Below are 23,559 nucleotides of genomic sequence, written 5' to 3'. Positions count from 1 at the left end.
GATGCAGATTCCAAACGGCACAAAGGTGTATTGCCGTATAAAGGAAGAGGAGTTATTTGGGGTCGGTCCATCGGACCTGGTGGCCACGGCAACTGCTGGAAAATCCACCGTTTTTACCCTAAGTCACATCTCTGCAGAAAAAGACACCGTCTTTTCAGCTTCAGTCCTTTCGTCCCTATAAGAGTCATATCTGCCCAGGGATAGAGGAAAGGGAAGAAGACTGCAGCAGGCAGCCCATTCCCAGGAACAGAAGCGTTCCACCGCTTCTGACAAGCTCTCAGCATGACGCTGAGACCGTACAGGACCCCTGGATCCTACAAGTAGTATCCCAGGGGTACAGTTTGGAATGTCGAGACGTTTCCCCTGCGCAGGCTCCTGAAGTCTGCTTTACCAAGGTCTCCCTCCGACAAGGAGGCAGTATGGGAAAAAATTCACGAGCTGTATTCCCAGCAGGTGATAATTAAATTACCCCTCCTACAACAAGAAAAGGGGTATTATTCCACACTATATTGTGGTACTGAAGCCAGAAGGCTAGGTGAGACCTATTCTAAATCTAAAAAAATTTGAACACTTACAAAGGTTCAAATCAAGATGGAGTCACTCAGAGCAGTGATAACGAACCGGGAAGAAGGGGACTATCTGGTGTCCCGAGACATCAGGGATGCTTACCTCCATGTCCCAAATTTGCCCTTATCACTAAGGGTACCTCAGGTTCGTGGTACAGAACTGTCACTATCAGTTTCAGACGCTGCCGTTTGGATTGTCTACGGCACCCCGGGTCTTTACCAAGGTAATGGCCGAAATGATGGTTCTTCTTCGAAGAAAAGGCGTCTTAATTATCCCTTACTTGGACGATCTCCTGATAAGGGCAAAGTCCAGGGAACAGTTGGAGGTCGGAGTAGCACTATCTCGGATACTGTTACAACAGCAGGGGTGGATTCTAAATATTCCAAAATCGCAGCTGATCCCGACAACAAGTCTCCTGTGCTTAGGGATGATTCTGGACACAGTCCAGAAAAAGGTGTTTCTCCCGGAAGAGAAAGCCAGGGAGTTATCCGAGCTAGTCAGGAACCTCCTAAAATCAGTGCATCATTGCACAAGGGCCATGGTAAAAAAATGGTGACTTCCTTCGAAGCAATTCCAGTCGGCAGATTTCATGCAAGAACTTTTCAGTGGGATCTGCTGGACAAATGGTCCGGATCGCATCTTCAGATGCATCAGCGGATAACCCTATATCCAAGGACAAGGGTGTCTCTCCTGTGGTGGTTACAGAGTGCTCATCTTCTAGAGGGCCGCAGATTCGGCATTCAGTTTTGGATGTTGGTGACCACGGAGGCCAGCCCGAGAGGCTGGGGAGCAGTCACACAAGGAAAAAATTTCCAGGGAGTGTGATCAAGTCTGGAGATTTTTCTCCACATAAATATAGCTAAGGGTAAATTTATAATGCTCTAAGCTTAGCAAGACCTCTGCTTCAAGGTCAGCCGGTATTCATCCAGTGGGATAAAACATCACGGCAGTCGCCCACGTAAATAGACAGGGCGGCACAAGAAGCAGGAGGGCAGTGGCAAAAACTGCAAGGACTTTTCGCTGGGCGGAAAATCATGTGATAGCACTGTCAGCAGTGTTTCATTCCGGGAATGGAAACTGGGAAGCAGACTTCCTCAGTAGGCACGACCTCCACCCGGCAGAGTGGGAACTTCATGGGGAAGTTTTCCACATAATTGTAAACCGTTGGGAATTACCAAAGGTGGACATGATGGCGTCCCGTCTGAACAAAAAAACGGGACAGGTATTGCGCCAGGTTAAGAGACCCTCAGGCAATAGCTGTGGACGTTCTGGTAACACCGTGGGTGTACCAGTCGGTGTATGTGTTCCATCCTCTGCTTTTCATACCTAAGGTACTGAGAATTTTAAGACGTAGAGGAGTAAGAACTATACTCATGGCTCCGGATTGGCCAAGAAGGACTTGGTACCCGGAACTTCAAGAGATGCTCACAGAGGACTTATGGCCTCTGCCGCTAAGAAGGGACTTGTTTCAGCAAGTACCATGTCTGTTCCAAGACTTACCGCAGCTGCGTTTGACGGCATGGCGGTGGAACGCCGGATCCTAAGGGAAAAGGCATTCAGGAAGAGGTCATTCCTACCCTGGTCAAAGCCAGAAAGGAGGTGACCGCACAACATTATCACCACATGTGGCGAAAATATGTTGCGTGGTGTGAGGCCAGGAAGGCCCCACGAAGAAATTTCAACTGGGTCGATTCCTGCATTTCTTGCAAACAGGAGTGTCTATGGGCCTCAAATTGGGGTCCATTAAGGTTCAAATTTCGGCCCTGTCGATTTTTCTTCCAGAAAGAATTGGCTTCAGTTCCTGAAGTCCAGAAGTTTGTCAAGGGAGTATTGCATATACAACCCCCTTTTGTGCCTCCAGTGGCACTGTGGGATCTCAACGTAGTTCTGGGATTCCTCAAAACACATTGGTTTAAAACCAGTCAAATCTGTGGATTTGAAGCATCTCACATGGAAAGTGAACATGCTCTTGGACCTGGCCTGGACCAGGCGAGTGTCAAATTGGTGGTTTTTTTCTCAAAAAAGCCCATATCTGTTTGTCCATTCGGACAGGGCAGAGCTGCGGACTCGTCCCCAGTTCTCTCCCTAAGGTGGTGTCAGTGTTTCACCTGAACCAGCTTATTGTGGTGTCTTGCGCCTACTAGGGACTTGGAGGACTCCAAGTTGCTAGATGTGGTCAGGGCCCTGAAAATATAGGTTCCAGGACGGCTGGAGTCAGGAAAACTGACTTGCTGTTATCCTGTATGCACCCAACAAACTGGGTGCTCTTGCTTTTAAGCAGACTTTTGCTAGTTGGATGTGTAATACAATTCAGCTTGCACATTCTGTGGCAGGCCTGCCACAGCCAAAATATGTAAATGCCCATTCCACAAGGAAGGTGGGCTCATCTTGGGCGGCTGCCCGAGGGGTCTCGGCTTTACAACTTTGCCGAGCGGCTATTTAGTCAGGGGCAAACACGTTTGTAAAATCCTACAAATTTGATACCCTGGCTAAGGAGGACCTGGAGTTCTCTCATTCGGTGCTGCAGAGTCATCCGCACTCTCCCGCCCGTTTGGGAGCTTTGGTATAATCCCCATGGTCCTTTCAGGAACCCCAGCATCCACTAGGACGATAGAGAAAATAAGAATTTACTTACCGATAATTCTATTTCTCGGAGTCCGTAGTGGATGCTGGGCGCCCATCCCAAGTGCGGATTATCTGCATTACTTGTACATAGTTACAAAAATCGGGTTATTATTGTTGTGAGCCATCCTTTCAGAGGCTCCGCTGTTATCATACTGTTAACTGGGTTCAGATCACAGGTTGTACAGTGTGATTGGTGTGGCTGGTATGAGTCTTACCCGGGATTCATAAATCCTTCCTTATTGTGTACGCTCGTCCGGGCACAGTACCTAACTGAGGCTTGGAGGAGGGTCATAGGGGGAGGAGCCAGTGCACACCACCTGATCCTAAAGCTTTACTTTTTGTGCCCTGTCTCCTGCGGAGCCGCTATTCCCCATGGTCCTTTCAGGAACCCCAGCATCCACTACGGACTCCGAGAAATAGAATTATCGGTAAGTAAATTCTTATTTATCCTTTATATGGCGGCACAAGGGTTCCGCCGTGCCCAGTTACAGAGTACACAAACAAATAGGCAAATCCAAGAAAGAAAGTGACTTACAGTACAAGACAATATAGGACAAGTACAGGGTATATAAATGTAGCTGCATCAGCAGACGACACTGACATAAATATCGGGTGGCAGAAAATCGAGGGATTTGGTGCTATCTAAGGGAGTATGGAGTAGAAGATGGTTTAAGTAAGAGAAGTAAAGGCACATGAGGGGAGAGGGCCCTGCTCGTGAGAGCTTACATTCTAAAGGGGAGGGGCAGACAGACAGGGGTGACACAGATGGGTTAGACAGTGAGTGTGGAACAGAGGGTTAGGATGAGGTTATGTTTGGTCCATATATTCATGAAAGTGGGAAGACCGTTGATTGACATTACCAGGCAATATATTACGAACACGTCATCCGTAACCAGGTACCATGTGGTTTAGTTATTATCGTTATAATGTAATATAACACTAGCTGACAATTAGCACTGTGCAATAATCAGCTGATGGAGAGACTGAAAAACAATCCTGCAAAGACAGATTGGTATAATGGGGGGGCTAAAGGCTGAACACTGTTAAGTGTGGAATTCTGCCGTCCCCGTCCCCTCCTCCCCGTCAGCCATGACCATTACAAAAAAACAAGTCTAAGCTCCATAAATCCTGGATTATTTATTGAAGTGTTCCTATTTATTTGTGTTCACTGGCAACTTCAAAGTGCTACAATGCTGAGACCTGTTTGTAAAAGTGTGAGACTTCGAAATGACGACTGTAAAAGTTAGTGAAGTTTTATAGTTTGCAGTTTATAAGTCCGCATACTTTTGCAAACAGATCTTTTAATATGTTTTCAGTGTAGAGGCTGATGTTGCAAACACATATTAGCAGAGTATCATGTGATTACATCAACAAGCCCGTGTCTTCGCTATTAATGTCTCTGCTTGCTGTGTCCCCAGGCGTACTGCGTCACTGAGCCGGGGGCTGGCTCTGACGTGGCTGGTCTGAAGACTAGAGCGGAGAAGAAGGGCACCGAGTACATCGTCAATGGGCAGAAGATGTGGATTACCAACGGAGGCAAAGCTAACTGGTACATGGCTGACTTTGTACTGGTTCCCAATAAGACCTGTCTATGTAAAGTTAGAACCTGCATGCAACCAGTGTTGTTTATTTCCTCGTCCAGGTACTTTCTTCTGGCTCGCACCAACCCTGATCCAAAAGTTCCAACAGGAAAGGCTTTCACGGGGTTCATTGTGGACGCTGACAGCCCAGGAATACAGATTGGTAGGAAGGTGAGACCCCTCTCCTATATATATATATATATATATATATATATATATATATATATATATATATATATATATATATATATATATATATTAAAGGGCTGCAGGTGAATGAGGCCACCTATGCGCAGAGCTGTACGCCTTTAGAGCGGCAGTATATGCATCGGGTTTACCACTAGTCACAAACAACGTGCATGGGCCACATAGCAGCGAGACTGCGCTTATGAAGTTTGCATATGTAAGATCGCTCATCCTTTGTTTTGCAGGCGAATCGGCATTGGCAAAAACGGCCCCAAAAACCGTCGAAAACCGCTTGCAGATTCGCCAAAACACGTGGATCGGGAGTGAATTCGCCGATCCACGTGTTTTTCGCCAGTGCCGGCATTTTGCGCCTAGGCGAAAAATCCGGCCCTGCTATTGCATAGGGCGAATCTACATTCGCCCTAAAAATAGCGAAAAAGCTCAGTTTTTTCACCTAGGCGAAAAAACGGAGCTAATTGCATACCCTCCTATATATTTATTATTTTTTTTGCGATACACTTTTTTTGTTTAGATCTTATATTTAGTCATAAACAGTATTTTATTTTTGAATAAACTTGTAATTTACCTGTTGTCTGGATATTTAAATAAAATAAAAAGCAGCTAAAGATGTTTTCTTATACATCTAGTCTCAATACGCCATGCAGCGCGGGATGCCTGCCTGCCGTGAGCCCCCAGGTCCTAGTCACAATGCGTTGCGCCAAGCGACTCTGCTGCTTCATTTGATACGTGGCACTTGCATACAGTATATCTGTGTGCGATGGAGTCTGTATACAAAGCACAATGACGCTTGGCGTGGAAAAAAGACAAGTCTACTACATTGTAGCACTTCATATACAGATTCAGAGACTCAAGGTGGGTACACACTGGCCGATATATCGGCCGTTCTATTGAACGGCCGATATATCGCGGGTCCGTCGGCCAGTGTGTACGGGCGATATGTCTGTGAAGTCAGTCGTTCAGACCTATCGCGTCGGCCCCGCAGCACAGCCGACAGCCAATATATCTACCGATATATTGGCGCATCGCCGTGTGTACGGGCGACCAGCCGGCCGCCCGTACACATGCTGTAGTATCTGGCGGTGATGGACAGCTGAACTGGGCGGGCGTGTGTACACGCCCGCCCAGTTCATGACGTCGGTCCCCGACAGATCGGGCAGTGTGTATGCACAGCACACTGCCCGATCCGTCCATAGATATATCTGCAGATCAATTGATCTGCAGATATATCTATCAGTGTGTACCCGCCTTCAGTCGCACACAGACAAATTCTGGAGAGAAAAAAAACACCCGGGACCTGAAGCGCCGAAATGGGCTGTTTGGTGCGATTTATTGAATTGCTCCACATATATCATTTGGAGTGTTGTATAATGCTGCACTTATTTAGCTGATAAATTCCATAGAATTCCCGGCTGGTATTGCCATAGAATATGTGATGTTACCTCGGTTCCGTGTTATTGCAGGGGAAAGTGAATGGATTCCAGTCTAGAATTTGGGGTACAAAATGCAGTCGTAGGTAATTTTATACAGCCTATGCAATTCTATTTTGGCGATGGATCAATACTTTAATAGTGGACTGTAGTGGCCTTGTAGACATAAGTTATTATTCAGAAGGGAAATGTCTGCTTGTAATGCAGCGTGAGAACGGTCTCCAAATAATTTATTTGCTTGTAGGAACTGAATATGGGTCAGCGATGCTCGGACACCAGGGGGATTGTATTTGAGGACGTCAGGGTTCCTGCTGAAAACGTTCTGATTGGAGAAGGATCTGGCTTTAAGATTGCAATGGGAGCTTTTGATAAGACCAGACCGCCGGTAAGATGATGGGTCTATAGCAGGTCAGTGGCTGCAGAGGAAGCACGTTGCCTGAACTGGAGCTTACTTCTTGCAGGTGGCAGCCGGCGCGGTCGGACTAGCTCAGAGAGCTCTGGATGAAGCTACCAAGTACTCGCTGGAGAGGAAGACATTCGGGAAAGTGCTTGCTGAGGTGAGTGAGAGTCTATCGATGTGATCGTCTGTACTCTGCGGCTGCGTCCATCTGCTTTGCGCACATGCACTGGCCGCAGTGTGCGTGCACGACCCTACTCCTTGCGTCCGCATTCTGTCAGGATGCGTCCACAAGGTGTTAGACAGGTGTGGGCATTCGTGGGGCGGCGTTTCTGCATTTTGCGAGCTTGGTGGCCAAAATGGGGGCATGTCGCGAGCATTTTCGGGGTGGATGCGTGACCTCACACGCAACCGCTCCCATAAAAAAAAATGGCGGTGGACTGCTTGCCAGGCTGCGCAGGCTGGGGGTCAACCTCTAGTCGATGTGTCTGCAAATAAATTACGGACGCATCATGAGGTGGCCTCCCACATGTTGGGTGTCCGCTAGCATGAGAGGAGATGGACGCATATCTTACTGCTGAAGCAATGATCTGCAGCCATCTCTGAATCACCCCCTATTGTCTCTCTCTAAGTGCGTAAGTAGACTTAAGGGAGGGTATTCAATTCTTTGAAAAGTCAGTTTGGTGTGTGTTTTTTTTCCTATCTAATAGACAGGAAAAAACAGACACCCAACGACTTTTCAAAAATTGAATTTCCCCAAGATGTCTATTATGCAAATATTATCCGTAAGCTATGTACAGGTTGAGTATCCCTCATCCAAAATGCTTGGGAACAGGTGTAGTTTGGATATCGGATTTTTCCGTATGTTGGAATATTTGCGTACCCTAATGAGAGCTCTTGGGGATGGGGCCCACCTCTAAACACAGAATGCATGTATGTCTCGTATACACCTTATACACACAGTCTGAAGGTCATTTTATACAATATTTGTAATAATTTTGTGCATTAAACAGTGTTTGTGTACATTGAACCATCACTCCAACAGTCCAGGTTTTAGGGAAATCCCTGTTTGTTCACAGATGGTATAATCAAACTCACTGATGTACTAATTAAGTCACCTGTGACTAAGCATAGATATCTAAAAACCGTCCAGATTTATTTTTCTTAAAGATTGAATTAGATAAAGAACATATATTTAGAACTCAACCAAAACGTTTTTATTATATATATGTGTGTGTGTGTGGTCTGAGGAAGGGGTTAGTCCCCGAAACGTCACAATAAAGGTTGCCCTGCGGGGTTTTTATATATATCTAATTCTTTCTTAAAGTGCCCATGTCTCCTACGAAGCCCGTCTATCCCCATGGTCCTTACGGAGTCCCCAGCATCCTCTAGGACGTTAGAGGAAAATATATATATATATATCTCTCTATATATATCTCTCTATATATATATATATATATATATATATATATCTCTATATATCTCTATATATATATATATATATATATATATATACAAAGCTGGTCAGGTCGGCACTCACTTGTATCGACATCTGCCAAGGTGCCGTCCCAAGAATTAATTGATATCCAGTATGGTTCTAATAAAGAGGGACGTGCATCCATCCACTCTTCATAGGTATAGAACAGGCGGCACTCACTGGTCTTAGTGAAAAAAATGTATTTTCAAAAAAATCAATCAAATAATTGGCACATTTTGCCAACGTTTCAGCGCCACGCAGGGCGCTTTTTTCAAGGCTGTGTGCAAAGCAACAAACAAAAGTTTGTTGCTTTGCACACAGCCTTGAAAAAAGCGCCCTGCGTGGCGCTGAAACGTTGGCAAAATGTGCCAATTATTTGATTGATTTTTTTGAAAATACATTTTTTTCACTAAGACCAGTGAGTGCCGCCTGTTCTATACCTATGAAGAGTGGATGGATGCACGTCCCTCTTTATTAGAACCATACTGGATATATATATATATATATATATATATATATATAATTTTCCTCTAACGTCCTAGAGGATGCTGGGGACTCCGTAAGGACCATGGGGATAGACGGGCTTCGTAGGAGACATGGGCACTTTAAGAAAGAATTTAGTTCCTGGTGTGCACTGGCTCCTCCCTCTATGACCCTCCTCCAGATCTCAGTTTGATACTGTGCCCAGACGAGCTGGGTGCTTTTCAGTGAGCTCTCCTGAGTTTGCTGATAGAAAGTATTTTGTTAGGTTTTTTATTTTCAGGGAGCTCTGCTGGCAACAGACTCCCTGCATCGTGGGACTGAGGGGAGAGAAGCAGCCCTACTCTCTGAAGCTAGGTCCTGCTTCTTAGGCTACTGGACACCATTAGCTCCAGAGGGATCGGTACGCAGGATCTCACCCTCGCCGTCCGTCCCAGACCCGCGCCGCCGTCCCCCTCGCAGAGCTGGAAGACAGAAGCCGGGTGAGTATGAGAAGCAAAGAAGACTTCACAGGCGGCAGAAGACTTCGTGATCTTCACTAGAGGTAACGCACAGCACTGCAGCTGTGCGCCATTGCTCCACACACCTCACATACTCCGGTCACTGTAAGGGTGCAGGGGGGGCGCCCTGGGCAGCATTTGGGACCTCATATTGGCAAAAGACCACATATATACAGCTGGGCACTGTATATATGTATGAGCCCCCGCCAAAAATTACAATTTAAGCGGGACAGAAGACCGCCGCCGAGGGGGCGGGGCTTCTCCCTCAGCACTCACCAGCGCCATTTTTTCTCCACAGCACCGCTGAGAGGAAGCTCCCCAGGCTCTCCCCTGCTGATACATGGTAGAAGAGGGTTGAAAAGAGAGGGGGGGGCACATAATTAGGCGCAAAAAAGATATAAACAGCAGCTACTGGGTTAACATTAAGTTACTGTGTTATTCCTGGGATATATAGCGCTGGGGTGTGTGCTGGCATACTCTCTCTCTGTCTCTCCAAAGGGCCTCGTGGGGGAACTGTCTTCAGAAAGGACATTCCCTGTGTGTGTGGTGTGTCGGTACGCTTGTGTCTACATGTCTGATGAGAGAGGCTGTGTGGGAGAGGAGCGGGAGCAAATGAATGTGGTGTCTCCGCCGACGGCGCCGACACCTGATTGGATGGATATGGGGAAGGTTTTAAATGATAATATTAATTCCTTGCATAAAAGATTAGACAAGGCTGATGCATTGGGACAGTCAGGGTCTCAACCCGTGCCTGATCCTATGTCGCAGGGACCGTCAGGGTCTCATAAGCGCCCACTATCCCAAATTGTTGACACAGATACCGACATGGATTCTGACTCCAGTGTCGATTACGATGATGCAAAGTTACAGCCAAAATTGGCTAAATCCATCCGATATATGATTATAGCAATTAAGGATGTTTCTTTTTCATCCACTAGGGGTCACTGGAGTACTCTTGGGATATGGACGGCCTCCATAGGAACAGGGCACTGAATATTTAAATTTAGAACACTCCACCCCTCCATATCCCAGAGTACCTCAGTGTTTTTTCTGTGCTCGACGTAGCAACAGGCATATGTGGCTTGGTCCACAATTCTTTTGAATATTTTTATTTTTTTGTTAATATTTTTTCTTTTTTTTTCATACACATCCCTTTCCCCCTTCCAAAAGGCCAGGGTCAGGGATAGTGCAAGCTGCTACAAGCAGCTGTGGCGTGTCGGTCCTCACTAAATGAGCACCCTCACAGCCAGACAGACATCCTGCAGACAGGCTGGCCGGCGCTTACAGAGAAGCCCCGTCGGAGCCTCACCACAGGAGTCCAGGTATGTTGGTCGGGGCGGTCAGCTCACGCTGCCGCCCCGCTGTGTGGGGACAATGTTTTCGTTAACAGATACCGCTGGCGCACCATAGTACTGGCCGCTTGGTTCCCTTATACAGTCCGCCCGCCGCTGCTGCCGCCGCCGCTGCTCAGAGCGCTTCAGGACGCGCTCCCCGCTGTCTGTTCCAGCGCGTCCCGCTACCCGGCTCCCGCTGGCCGCCCCTCACTAACTCTGCCCGCCCCGCATACTCCCTCCGCATCGGAGCATACAGGGGGGGGGGGGGGGGGGGCATTACAGGCTGCAAGCAGAAATCAGCGGCACGAGGGGGGACAAGCAGCAGCAGCAGCAGTATGCTAGGCTGCAGGAATGATTTATACATGATTTTCATACACGGTTATATCTCAGTTTAAAAGCTTGTAACCTGTACTGTGACTATAAGTTTAGCATGGGGGCCATTTTAACCATGCTGCTTGTGTCTTCCTGTTGTGATTCCAGAACGTTCCAGTAATACATCTCTACTCCACCGGAGGCGCAGGGGTGTTAGTGGGAATTTGGGATCACATTTCATAGTACTGGCGTGTACTGCACTTGGCCTGATATATATATATATATATATATATATATATATATATATATATATATATATATATATATATATATATATAGAGACACCTTAGTACTATTTTACTGAGTCGTGCAAGTGTCTGTTTTTTGTGTATTGTATTGTCTGTCTCCATAATGAGTAAGGCACCAGCAAAAATTAAAAAGCATCACTGCAAAGTCTGTAGCAGTGTGTTACCGGATGGATCTACCACATGTCCAGTATGTTTTGTGGATTCAGTTACGAATACAATTTCTGCTCCGGTTTTAAAGCCAGTTTCCTCCCCGGACCCTCCATGGGAAATGCTAGCCAATGTACTGGCTGGGTTGCAATCAGAATTGACCGCCGCTCGACAAGAGCGGGAAGCGGCAAGATCTGAGTCTAGGGTGAGACCGCCAGAACTACCGGAGGCGTCTCAGCCTTGCGAAAGGTCCAAATCCATTTTGGGTAGACGGGATATATTTCATATGTCTTATGATTTACCAGTTTCTGCTATGTTGCATTCTGACGATTCCATGCCAGACCTCACGGCACAAGATGAGGGTGAGGAGGGCGAAGTGGAGTCAGATAGTGAGGATTTTAACAGCTCAGGCATTGATAATCTCATCAGAGCGGTGCGTCAGTCTCTGAAGTTTACAGAAACTGAGGAGCCTCTGACAAATGATCAAGTCGTATTTACTAAACGACAGAGAACTCCAATGTGTTTTCCTGTTTCGGAGTCTCTTAATAAGATGTTAGTAGAAACACGACAGACTCCAGATAAACGGTTTTTTATACTTAGCAGATTTAAGTCTAGTTACCCGTTTCCAGACTCTGTGACATGTACATGGGAGAATCCACCAATAGTTGATTCGTCAGTGTCGAAACTTACAAAGAAATTAACCATACCAGTGCCAGCTGCTACTACGCTTAAAGACCCTTCAGATCGCAAAATAGAAACTATGCTAAAGTCCATGTATGTAGCAGCAGGAGTGCTGCTGAGACCTGGCTTGGTTGGCATCTGGGTCACTAAGGCGCTAATAGTATGGATAACAGAACTCAAGTCTGCCCTACATGACGAACACCTTATACTTCTTGCTGATCAAATGTGTGAGGCTGCGGAGTATCTCTGTACAGCTTCTACTGACGTCTGTCAGCTCACTTCTCTCATTTCATCGTCACTGGTTACAGTACAACGAGCTCTCTGGCTGCGTTCTTGGCAAGCGGAGGCAGAGGTCAAAAGAGGTATAGAGGCATTACCTTACGGTGGCGAGAAGTTGTTTGGTCCTGAATTGGACAAATGGATTTCTGAGGCCACGGGAGGAAAGTCGGTTTTCTTACCATTGCCTCCACCGGTACCAAGACGGAGATACTCTGGACCTGCTTTCAAATCCTTTAGACCTCAGTCCTTTCGCGGACGTGGCAGAGGATCAGCCACGCCTGGTAGACGGGGTCGTCGACGTGGTTTCCAACAAACCAACACAAGTCGTCAAGACGCTAAGGTCACCGACAAGCCAGTGACATGACTGGCTACCAGCCCATCTCGGTTCTCCGATTGTGGGAGCACGCCTTCAGACGTTCCATTTGGCGTGGTTCCAGGCATCCGTGGATGGGTGGATCCGCAATTTAGTGTTAAGAGGTTACAAAATAGAGTTTGACTGTCTTCCGCCACTGCGGTTTTTCAAGACAGGCCTACCTCTCTCGGACGACAAGAGGGCGGTTCTGCAAATTGCCATTCAGTCCCTACTGGATTCAGCAGTTTTGATTCCGGTCCCTGTACACCAACAGGGTCAGGGTTATTATTCCAGTCTGTTTGTGGTACCGAAGCCGGATGGCTCAGTCAGGCCAATATTGAACTTAAAGGGTCTCAATCGGTACGTAACTTACTACAGATTCAAGATGGAATCTCTGCGCTCAGTGATTGCAGGTTTAGAGCCAAAGGAATTCATGATTGCGCTAGATCTCAAGGATGCGTACTTACACATTCCGATTTGGCAGCCTCATCAGCGGTTCTTGCGGTTTGCAATACGCCAGAACCATTACCAGTTTCAGGCTCTACCGTTTGGCCTTTCGTCAGCGCCTCGGGTATTCACCAAAGTGATGTCTGTGATGATAGCTCATCTCAGATCCCTGGGAGTGACAATAGTTCCGTATTTAGACGATCTGCTCATCAAAGCCCTGTCTCAACAGATGCTTCTCCAACATGCGCTGCTAACGTACAATGTACTGGTTCACCACGGTTGGATTGTCAACTTCAAGAAATCACATCTCATTCCGTCTCAACGCCTTCAATTCCTAGGTATGATTCTCGATACGGTCTATCAAAGAATTTACCTACCACAACAGAAGGTACAGATTATTCGCCATCTGGTACAATTAGTGCTCAAGCCACGCACAGTCTCGGTACATTTGTGCATTCGCCTCTTAGGAACAATGGTGGCGACTTTCGAAGCGCTTCAGTTCGGAAGATTTCACTCACGTCCATTTCAACTGGATGTGCTCGCACAGTGGTCGGGCACGCATCTGCAGATTCACCACAGGGTGAGGTTGTCGCCAAGGGCAAGGGTGTCTCTACTCTGGTGGCTCAAGGTACACAATTTAACCGCAGGGAAACTGTTCGGCGGCTGGAATTGGATAATTCTAACGACGGACGCGAGTCTCAGAGGTTGGGGAGCAGTAGTTCAAAATTGTCAGCTCCAGGGTCTCTGGGCGGATCACGAAAGGTTGCTGTCTATAAATGTCCTGGAACTCCGCGCAATTTACAATGCACTACGACAAGCAGTACACATGCTTCACTCTCAGACTGTCCAAGTGCAGTCAGACAACGCAACGGCAGTCGCATACATCAACAAACAAGGAGGAACGAGAAGCCGCATGGCAATGCGGGAAGTAGCTCGAATCCTCAATTGGGCAGAATACCACCAGGTGATATTGTCGGCTGTGTTCATTCCGGGAGTGGACAACCGGGAGGCGATTTATCTCAGCCGTCGGGATTTTTATCCAGGAGAATGGGCATTAAATCCAGAAGTGTTTCACATGTTGGTTCAGCGGTGGGGTTACCCTCAAGTGGACCTCATGGCGTCTCGCCACAATCACCAAACGCTCCAGTATGTGTCCAGAACGAGAGATCCAAAGGCGTGGCGGTGGATGCTCTCACAATCGCTTGGCCGTACAGCCTAGTGTATCTGTTTCCACCGTTTCCGCTGCTCCCTCTGGTGCTAAAACGGATCAAAAGAGAGTCTCACAGTCATACTAGTGGCACCTCATTGGCCTCGAACAGCTTGGTACTCGGATCTCCACGGACTACTCGCAGACGATCCTTGGCCGCTCCCACTACGTCCGGACTTGTTACAACAGGGTCCGTTCCTTTACCCCGAATTGGCGCTGCTGCGTTTGACGGGGTGGCTGTTGAGACCGCCCTCTTAAGAAGAGAGGGCATTCCAGAATCGGTTATACCAACCGTGTTACGAGCTAGGAAGCCAGTTACGGCAGCTCATTATTACAGAATTTGGCGTGCCTATATAGGTTGGTGTGAAGCTCGGAAGTTTCCGACATAATTTTTCAAGTTATCCCGTCTTTTGTTATTTCTACAGATGTGGTTAGATGGAGGACTGCGTTTATCTACACTAAAGGTGCAGGTATCTGCGTTGTCAATTTATTTTCAAAGACGATTGGCTCTATTGCCGTCGGTACATACTTTTCTGCAAGGTGTCCTCAGAGTACAGCCTCCATTCATTCCACCTACAGCGCCATGGGACTTGAATCTGGTTTTAGATTTCTTACAGTCTTCATATTTTGAACCCTTACAGCAAGTGGATATAAAGTTTCTCACTTGGAAAACCAATTTTTCTTCTAGCCTTAGCTTCGGCAAGGCGTGTTTCAGATTTGGGTGCCTTGTCATGCAAGCCACCGTATTTGGTGTTTCATGATGACAGAGCGGAACTTCGGACGAATCCCGCTTTCTTACCAAAGGTAGTGTCATCTTTTCACATCAATCAACCAATAGTAGTTCCTGTGTTAACAGCACATTCTGGAACTTTAGATGTGGTACGCGCACTACGCGTTTATGTATCCCGAACGTCTACAGTTCGTAAGACGGATACGTTGTTTGTTCTCTATGATGCTGCCAAGATGGGTTGGCCAACGTCTAAGCAGACCTTATCCAGATGGATAAAACTGACCATACGTCAGGCTTACCTTCATGCTAGGTTACAGCCGCCTACATCAGTAACAGCTCATTCCACACGTTCTGTGGGAACTTCATGGGCAGCTGGTCGTGGAGCTTCTACGACGCAGCTTTGCCGTGCGGCTACTTGGTCTTCAGTGCACACGTTTGTGCGCTTTTACAACTTTGATACGTTTGCGGCATCAGCATCTAGCTTTGGCCGCCTAGTGTTACAGGTGCCAAACAGCTCTCCCGCCCACGGGGGAAGCTTTGGTACGTCCCAAGAGTACTCCAGTGACCCCTAGTGGATGAAAAAGAAAATAGGATTTTGGTACTTACCAGGTCAATCCCTTTCTTTGAATCCATAGGGGGCACTGGACGCCCACCCAGTGCAGTTTTACCTGGTTTGTCGTATGTTCAGGGGATCTTATGGTAACACACTCTCACCGACTGGTTCAAATTATCAAGTGCTGGTTATGGTGTCAACTGTTTAGTTGTCAGTAACGTTATGTGTCAACTTCATTGTTGTCCGTTATGTTATATGTAATACTCCATTGTCAACCTCTCTCTAGCTCCTGTTCAGCTCAGTAAAACACACTGAGGTACTCTGGGATATGGAGGGGTGGAGTGTTCTAAATTTAAATATTCTGTGCCCTGTTCCTATGGAGGCCGTCCATATCCCAAGAGTACTCCAGTGCCCCCTATGGATTCAAAGAAAAGGATTTACCTGGTAAGTACCAAAATCCTATTTTTGCACATCACAGAGGAAACCCCTGTCCCTGACAAGAGGGGTGCATATGTATAAGGGAAAGAAGCCTGAGGTAACCTTTCCCCCCTCACACGAACTGAATGAGTTATGTGAAAAGGCTTGGGAATCTCCAGATAAAAAACTGCAGATTTCCAAACGGATTCTTATGGCGTATCCTTTCCCGCCAACGGACAGGTTACGATGGGAATCCTCCCCTAGGGTGGACAAAGCTTTAACACGCTTATCCAAGAAGGTAGCCCTGCCGTCACAGGATACGGCTACCCTCAAAGATGCTGCTAACCGCAAACAGGAGGTTACCCTGCAGTCCATTTATATACATTCAGGTACCTTACTAATACCGGCAATTGCGTCGGCCTGGGTGTGTAGTGCTGTAGCGGCATGGACAGATACCTTGTCTGAGGAAATTGATACCCTAGATAAGGATACTATATTATTGACCCTGGGGCATATTAAAGACGCTGTCCTTTTATATGAGAGATGCTCAAAGAGACCTTTGTCTACTGGATTCTAGAATAAACGCTATGTCGATTTCTGCCAGAAGGGTCCTGTGGACTCGGCAATGGACAGGTGATGCCGACTCAAAAAGGCATATGGAGGTTTTACCTTACAAGGGTGAGGAATTGTTCGGGGAGGGTCTCTCGGACCTGGTCTCCACAGCTACAGCTGGAAAGTCACATTTTTTGCCTTATTTCTCTATCGTCCTAAGTGGATGCTGGGGTTCCTGAAAGGACCATGGGGAATAGCGGCTCCGCAGGAGACAGGGCACAAAAAAGTAAAGCTTTACTAGGTCAGGTGGTGTGCACTGGCTCCTCCCCCTATGACCCTCCTCCAGACTCCAGTTAGATTTTGTGCCCGAACGAGAAGGGTGCAATCTAGGTGGCTCTCCTAAAGAGCTGCTTAGAGAAAGTTTAGTTTAGGTTTTTTTCTTTACAGTGAGTCCTGCTGGCAACAGGATCACTGCAACGTGGGACTTAGGGGGAAAGTAGTAAACTCACCTGCATGCAGAGTGGATTTGCTGCTTGGCTACTGGACACCATTAGCTCCAGAGGGATCGAACACAGGCCCAGCCGTGGAGTCCGGTCCCGGAGCCGCGCCGCCGACCCCCTTGCAGATGCTGAAGCGTGAAGAGGTCCGGAAACCGGCGGCTGAAGACTCCTCAGTCTTCATAAGGTAGCGCACAGCACTGCAGCTGTGCGCCATTTTCCTCTCAGCACACTTCACTGGGCAGTCACTGAGGGTGCAGAGCGCTGGGGGGGGGCGCTCTGAGAGGCAAATATAAACCTTATACAAGGCTAAAAATACCTCACATATAGCCCATAGGGGCTATATGGAGATATTTAACCCCTGCCTGACTGGAAAAATAGCGGGAGAAGAACCCGCCGAAAAAGGGGCGGGGCCTATCTCCTCAGCACACGGCGCCATTTTCTGTCACAGCTCCGCTGGTCAGAACGGCTCCCAGGTCTCTCCCCTGCACTGCACTACAGAAACAGGGTAAAACAGAGAGGGGGGGCACATTAATGGCTATATATATATATATTAAAGCAGCTATAAGGGAGCACTTAATATAAGGATATCCCTTGTATATATAGCGCTTTGTGGTGTGTGCTGGCAGACTCTCCCTCTGTCTCCCCAAAAGGGCTAGTGGGTCCTGTCTTCATTAGAGCATTCCCTGTGAGTTTGCGGTGTGTGTCGGTACGTGGTGTCGACATGTATGAGGACGATATTGGTGTGGAGGCGGAGCAATTGCCAAATATGCAGATGTCACCCCCCAGGGGGTCGACACCAGAATGGATGCCTTTATTTGTGGAATTACGTGATGGTTTATCTTCCCTTAAACAGTCAGTTGAGGACATGAGGCGGCCGGACAATCAATTAATGCCTGTCCAGGCGCCTCAAACACCGTCAGGGGCTGTAAAACGCCCTTTGCCTCAGTCGGTCGACACAGACCCAGACACGGGCACTGATTCCAGTGACGACGGTAGAAATTCAAACGTATTTTCCAGTAGGGCCACACGTTATATGATTTTGGCAATGAAGGAGACGTTACATTTAGCTGATACTACAGATACCGTAAAACAGGGTATTATGTATGGTGTGAAAAAACTACAAACAGTTTTTCCTGAATCAGAAGAATTAAATGACGTGTGTGATGAAGCGTGGGTTGCTCCTGATAAAAAGTTGATAATTTCAAAAAAGTTATTGGCATTATACCCTTTCCCGCCAGAGGTTAGGGCGCGCTGGGAAACACCCCCTAAGGTGGACAAGGCGCTCACACGCTTATCCAAACAAGTGGCGTTACCCTCTCCTGAGACGGCCGCACTTAAGGATCCATCAGATAGAAAGATGGAAGTTATTCAAAAGAATATATACACACATGCAGGTGTTATACTACGACCAGCTATAGCAACTGCCTGGATGTGCAGTGCTGGAGTAGTTTGGTCAGAATCCCTGATTGAAAATATTGATACCCTAGATAGGGACAATGTTTTACTGTCGTTAGAACAAATAAAGGATGCATTTATCTATATGCGTGATGCACAGAGGGATATTTGCACACTGGCATCTCGGGTGAGTGCTATGTCCATTTCAGCCAGAAGAGCCTTATGGACACGACAGTGGACAGGCGATGCGGATTCAAAACGTCACATGGAGGTTTTGCCGTATAAAGGGGAGGAGTTATTTGGAGTTGGTCTATCAGACTTGGTGGCCACGGCTACTGCCGGGAAATCCACTTTTTTACCTCAAGTCACTCCCCAACAGAGAAAGGCACCGACCTTTCAACCGCAGCCTTTTCGCTCCTACAAAAATAAGAGAGCAAAGGGCTTGTCGTACCTGCCACGAGGCAGAGGAAGAGGGAAGAGACACCAACAGGCAGCTCCTTCCCAGGAACAGAAGCCCTCCCCGGCTCCTGCAAAAACCTCAGCATGACGCTGGGGCCTCTCAAGCGGACTCGGGGACAGTGGGGGGCCGTCTCAAAAATTACAGCGCGCAGTGGGCTCACTCGCAGGTAGACCCCTGGATCCTGCAGATAATATCTCAGGGGTACAGGTTGGAATTAGAGACGGATCCTCCTCATCGTTTCCTGAAGTCTGCCTTACCAACCGTCTCTTCCGAAAGGGAGAGGGTGTTGGAAGCCATTCACAAGCTGTACGCTCAGCAGGTGATAGTCAAAGTACCCCTATTACAACAAGGAAAGGGGTATTATTCCACTCTATTTGTGGTACCGAAGCCGGATGGCTCGGTAAGGCCTATTCTAAATCTGAAGTCCTTGAACCTCTACATAAAAAAGTTCAAGTTCAAGATGGAGTCACTCAGAGCAGTGATAGCGAACCTGGAAGAAGGGGACTTTATGGTATCCTTGGACATCAAGGATGCGTATCTACACGTTCCGATTTACCCCGCACACCAGGGGTACCTCAGGTTCATTGTTCAAAACTGTCACTATCAGTTTCAGACGCTGCCGTTCGGATTGTCCACGGCGCCTCGGGTCTTTACCAAGGTAATGGCCGAGATGATGATTCTTCTTCGAAGAAAAGGCGTATTAGTTATCCCATACTTGGACGATCTCCTAATAAGGGCAAGGTCCAGAGAACAGCTGGAGACAGCTTTAGCACTATCTCAAGAGGTGCTAAGACAACACGGGTGGATTCTGAATATCCCATTTAATCCCGACAACTCGTCTGCTGTTCCTAGGAATGATTCTGGACACGGTTCAGAAAAAGGTTTTCCTTCCAGAGGAAAAAGCCAAGGAGTTATCCGATCTGGTCAGGAACCTCCTAAAACCAGGGAAAGTGTCAGTACATCAATGCACAAGAGTCCTGGGAAAAATGGTGGCTTCTTACGAAGCAATTCCATTCGGCAGATTCCATGCAAGAATATTCCAAAGGGATCTGTTGGACAAATGGTCAGGGTCGCATCTGCAGATGCACCTGCGAATAACCCTGTCACCAAAGACAAGGGTGTCACTTCTGTGGTGGTTGCAGAAGGCTCACCTATTAGAAGGCCGCAGATTCGGCATTCAGGATTGGATCCTGGTGACCACGGACGCCAGCCTGAGAGGCTGGGGAGCAGTCACACAAGGAAGAAACTTCCAGGGAGTATGGACGAGTCTGGAAAAGTCTCTTCACATAAACATTCTGGAACTAAGAGCAATCTACAATGCTCTAAGCCAGGCGGAACTTCTCCTGCAAGGAAAGCCGGTGTTGATTCAGTCGGACAACATCACGGCGGTCGCCCATGTAAACAGGCAGGGCGGCACAAGAAGCAGGAGTGCAATGGCAGAAGCTGCCAAGATTCTTCGCTGGGCGGAGAATCACGTGATAGCACTGTCAGCAGTGTTCATCCCGGGCGTGGACAACTGGGAAGCAGACTTCCTCAGCAGACACGATCTTCATCCGGGAGAGTGGGGTCTACATCCAGAAGTCTTCAACATGTTAATAGACCGTTGGGAAAGACCAATTGTAGACATGATGGCGTCTCGCCTCAACAAGAAACTGGACAAATATTGCGCCAGGTCAAGAGATCCACAGGCAATAGCTGTGGACGCACTGGTAACTCCTTGGGTGTACCAGTCAGTGTATGTGTTTCCTCCTCTGCCGCTCATACCAAAGGTATTGAAGATCATACGGCAAAGAAGAGTAAGAACAATACTAGTGGTTCCGGATTGGCCGAGAAGGACTTGGTATCCGGAACTTCAAGAGATGCTCACGGACGAACCGTGGCCTCTACCTCTGAGAAGGGACCTGCTACAGCAGGGTCCCTGTCTTTTTCAAGACTTACCGCGGCTGCGTTTGACGGCATGGCGGTTGAACGCCAGATCCTAAAAGGGAAAGGCATTCCAGAAGAAGTCATTCCTACCTTGATTAAGGCACGGAAGGAAGTCACCGTGAAACATTATCACCGCATTTGGCGAAAATATGTAGCGTGGTGCGAGGATCGGAGGGTTCCGACGGAGGAATTCCAACTGGGTCGTTTCCTACATTTCCTGCAATCAGGATTATCTATGGGTCTCAAATTGGGATCCATTAAGGTTCAAATTTCGGCCCTGTCAATATTCTTCCAAAAAGAATTGGCCTCTGTCCCTGAGGTCCAGACTTTTGTCAAGGGAGTACTGCATATACAGCCTCCTGTGGTGCCTCCGGTGGCACCGTGGGATCTAAATGTAGTTTTAGATTTCCTCAAATCCCATTGGTTTGAACCATTGAAAAAGGTGGATTTGAAATATCTCACATTGAAAGTGACTATGTTACTAGCCCTGGCCTCTGCCAGGAGAGTATCTGAATTGGCGGCTTTATCTTATAAAAGTCCTTATCTAATCTTCCATTCGGATAGGGCAGAACTGCGGACTCGTCCGCATTTTCTCCCTAAAGTGGTATCAGCATTTCATCTGAACCAACCTATTGTGGTGCCTGCGGCCACTAGCGACTTGGAGGACTCCAAGTTGTTGGACGTTGTCAGAGCCTTAAAAATATACATTGCAAGGACGGCTGGAGTCAGAAAATCTGACTCGCTGTTTATATTGTATGCACCCAACAAGTTGGGCGCACCTGCTTCTAAGCAGTCGATTGCTCGTTGGATTTGTAACACAATTCAACTTGCACATTCTGTGGCAGGCCTGCCACAGCCTAAAACTGTAAAAGCCCACTCCACAAGGAAGGTGGGCTCATCTTGGGCGGCTGCCCGAGGGGTCTCGGCATTACAACTCTGCCGAGCAGCTACGTGGTCGGGGGAGAACACGTTTGTAAAATTTTACAAATTTGATACCCTGGCAAAGGAGGACCTGGAGTTCTCTCATTCGGTGCTGCAGAGTCATCCGCACTCTCCCGCCCGTTTGGGAGCTTTGGTATAATCCCCATGGTCCTTTCAGGAACCCCAGCATCCACTTAGGACGATAGAGAAAATAAGAATTTACTTACCGATAATTCTATTTCTCGGAGTCCGTAGTGGATGCTGGGCGCCCATCCCAAGTGCGGATTATCTGCAATACTTGTACATAGTTATTGTTAACTAATTCGGGTTATTGTTAAGGAGCCATCTTTAAGAGGCCCTTTCTGTTGTCATACTGTTAACTGGGTTTAGATCACAAGTTGTACGGTGTGATTGGTGTGGCTGGTATGAGTCTTACCCGGGATTCAAAATGCCTCCCTTATTGTGTATGCTCGTCCGGGCACAGTACCTAACTGGAGTCTGGAGGAGGGTCATAGGGGGAGGAGCCAGTGCACACCACCTGACCTAGTAAAGCTTTACTTTTTTGTGCCCTGTCTCCTGCGGAGCCGCTATTCCCCATGGTCCTTTCAGGAACCCCAGCATCCACTACGGACTCCGAGAAATAGAATTATCGGTAAGTAAATTCTTATTATTCCCTCACAGCCTAAGAGAGCACCGCATTATCAAATGCAGTCCTTTCGATCACAAAGAAACAAAAAAGTCCGAGGTGCGTCCTTTCTTGCCAGAGGTAGGGGCAGAGGAAAGAAGCTGCACAACACAGCTAGTTCCCAGGAACAGAAGTCCTCCCCGGCCTCTACAAAATCCACCGCATGACGCTGGGGCTCCACGGGCGGAGCTAGGCCCGGTGGGGGCACGTCTTCGAAATTTCAGCCACATGTGGGTTCACTCCCAGGTGGATCCCTGGGCAATAGAAATTGTGTCTCAGGGTTACAAACTGGAATCCGAAGAGATGCCTCCTCAAAGTTATTTCAAATCGGCCCTACCAGCTTCCCCCCAAGAGAGGAAAATAGTGTTAAATGCAATACAAAAATTGTATCTTCAACAGGTGGTGGTCAAGGTTCCCCTCCTTCAACAGGGAAGGGGTTATTATTCGACCATGTTTGTAGTCCCTAAACCGGACGGTTCGGTGAGACCCATATTGAATTTAAAATCCCTGAACATATACCTGAAAAGGTTCAAGTTCAAGATGGAATCGCTGAGAGCGGTCATCGCAAGCCTGGAACGGGGGGATTTTATGGTGTCTCTGGACATAAAGGATGCATACCTTCATGTCCCCATTTATCCACCTCATCAGGCGTACCTCAGATTTGCGGTACAGGATTGTCATTACCAATTTCGGACGTTGCCGTTTGGTCTCTCCACGGCCCCGAGAATCTTCACCAAGGTAATGGCGGAAATGATGGTGCTCCTGCGGAAGCAAGGTGTCACAATTATCCCGTACTTGGACGATCTCCTCATAAAAGCGAGATCAAGAGAGCAGTTGCTGAACAGCGTATCCCTTTCACTGGAAGTGTTACGGCAACACGGCTGGATTCTCAATATTCCAAAGTCGCAGTTGGTTCTTACGACTCGTCTGCCTTTCTTGGGCATGATTCTGGACACAGACCAGAAAAGGGTTTATCTCCCGATAGAAAAAGCCCGGGAACTCATGACCCTGGTCAGGAACCTATTGAAACCAAAACAGGTGTCAGTGCATCACTGCACTCGAGTCCTGGGAAAGATGGTGGCATCATACGAAG

At 47.7% G+C, this 23,559-nt stretch overlaps 1 protein-coding gene across 2 annotated transcripts in view; it reads left to right on the top strand.

Annotated features, from left to right (window-relative positions):
- Positions 1-23,559, top strand: part of ACADM (acyl-CoA dehydrogenase medium chain) — a 70,538-nt gene that overhangs the window by 28,638 nt on the left and 18,341 nt on the right. For both annotated transcript variants that reach the window (XM_063939060.1, XM_063939059.1), the window contains 4 exons: positions 4,611-4,741; positions 4,835-4,943; positions 6,651-6,791; positions 6,868-6,963. In XM_063939060.1, the coding sequence (XP_063795130.1) occupies positions 4,611-4,741; positions 4,835-4,943; positions 6,651-6,791; positions 6,868-6,963 (477 nt within the window). The remainder of the gene's footprint in view (positions 1-4,610; positions 4,742-4,834; positions 4,944-6,650; positions 6,792-6,867; positions 6,964-23,559) is intronic.

Source organism: Pseudophryne corroboree, chromosome 9 (assembly GCF_028390025.1).
Source record: "Pseudophryne corroboree isolate aPseCor3 chromosome 9, aPseCor3.hap2, whole genome shotgun sequence".
Classification (NCBI taxonomy): Eukaryota; Metazoa; Chordata; class Amphibia; order Anura; family Myobatrachidae; genus Pseudophryne; species Pseudophryne corroboree.
Note: the sequence above shows the minus strand (reverse complement) of the source record. Positions and strands in the feature narration are given on the sequence as shown.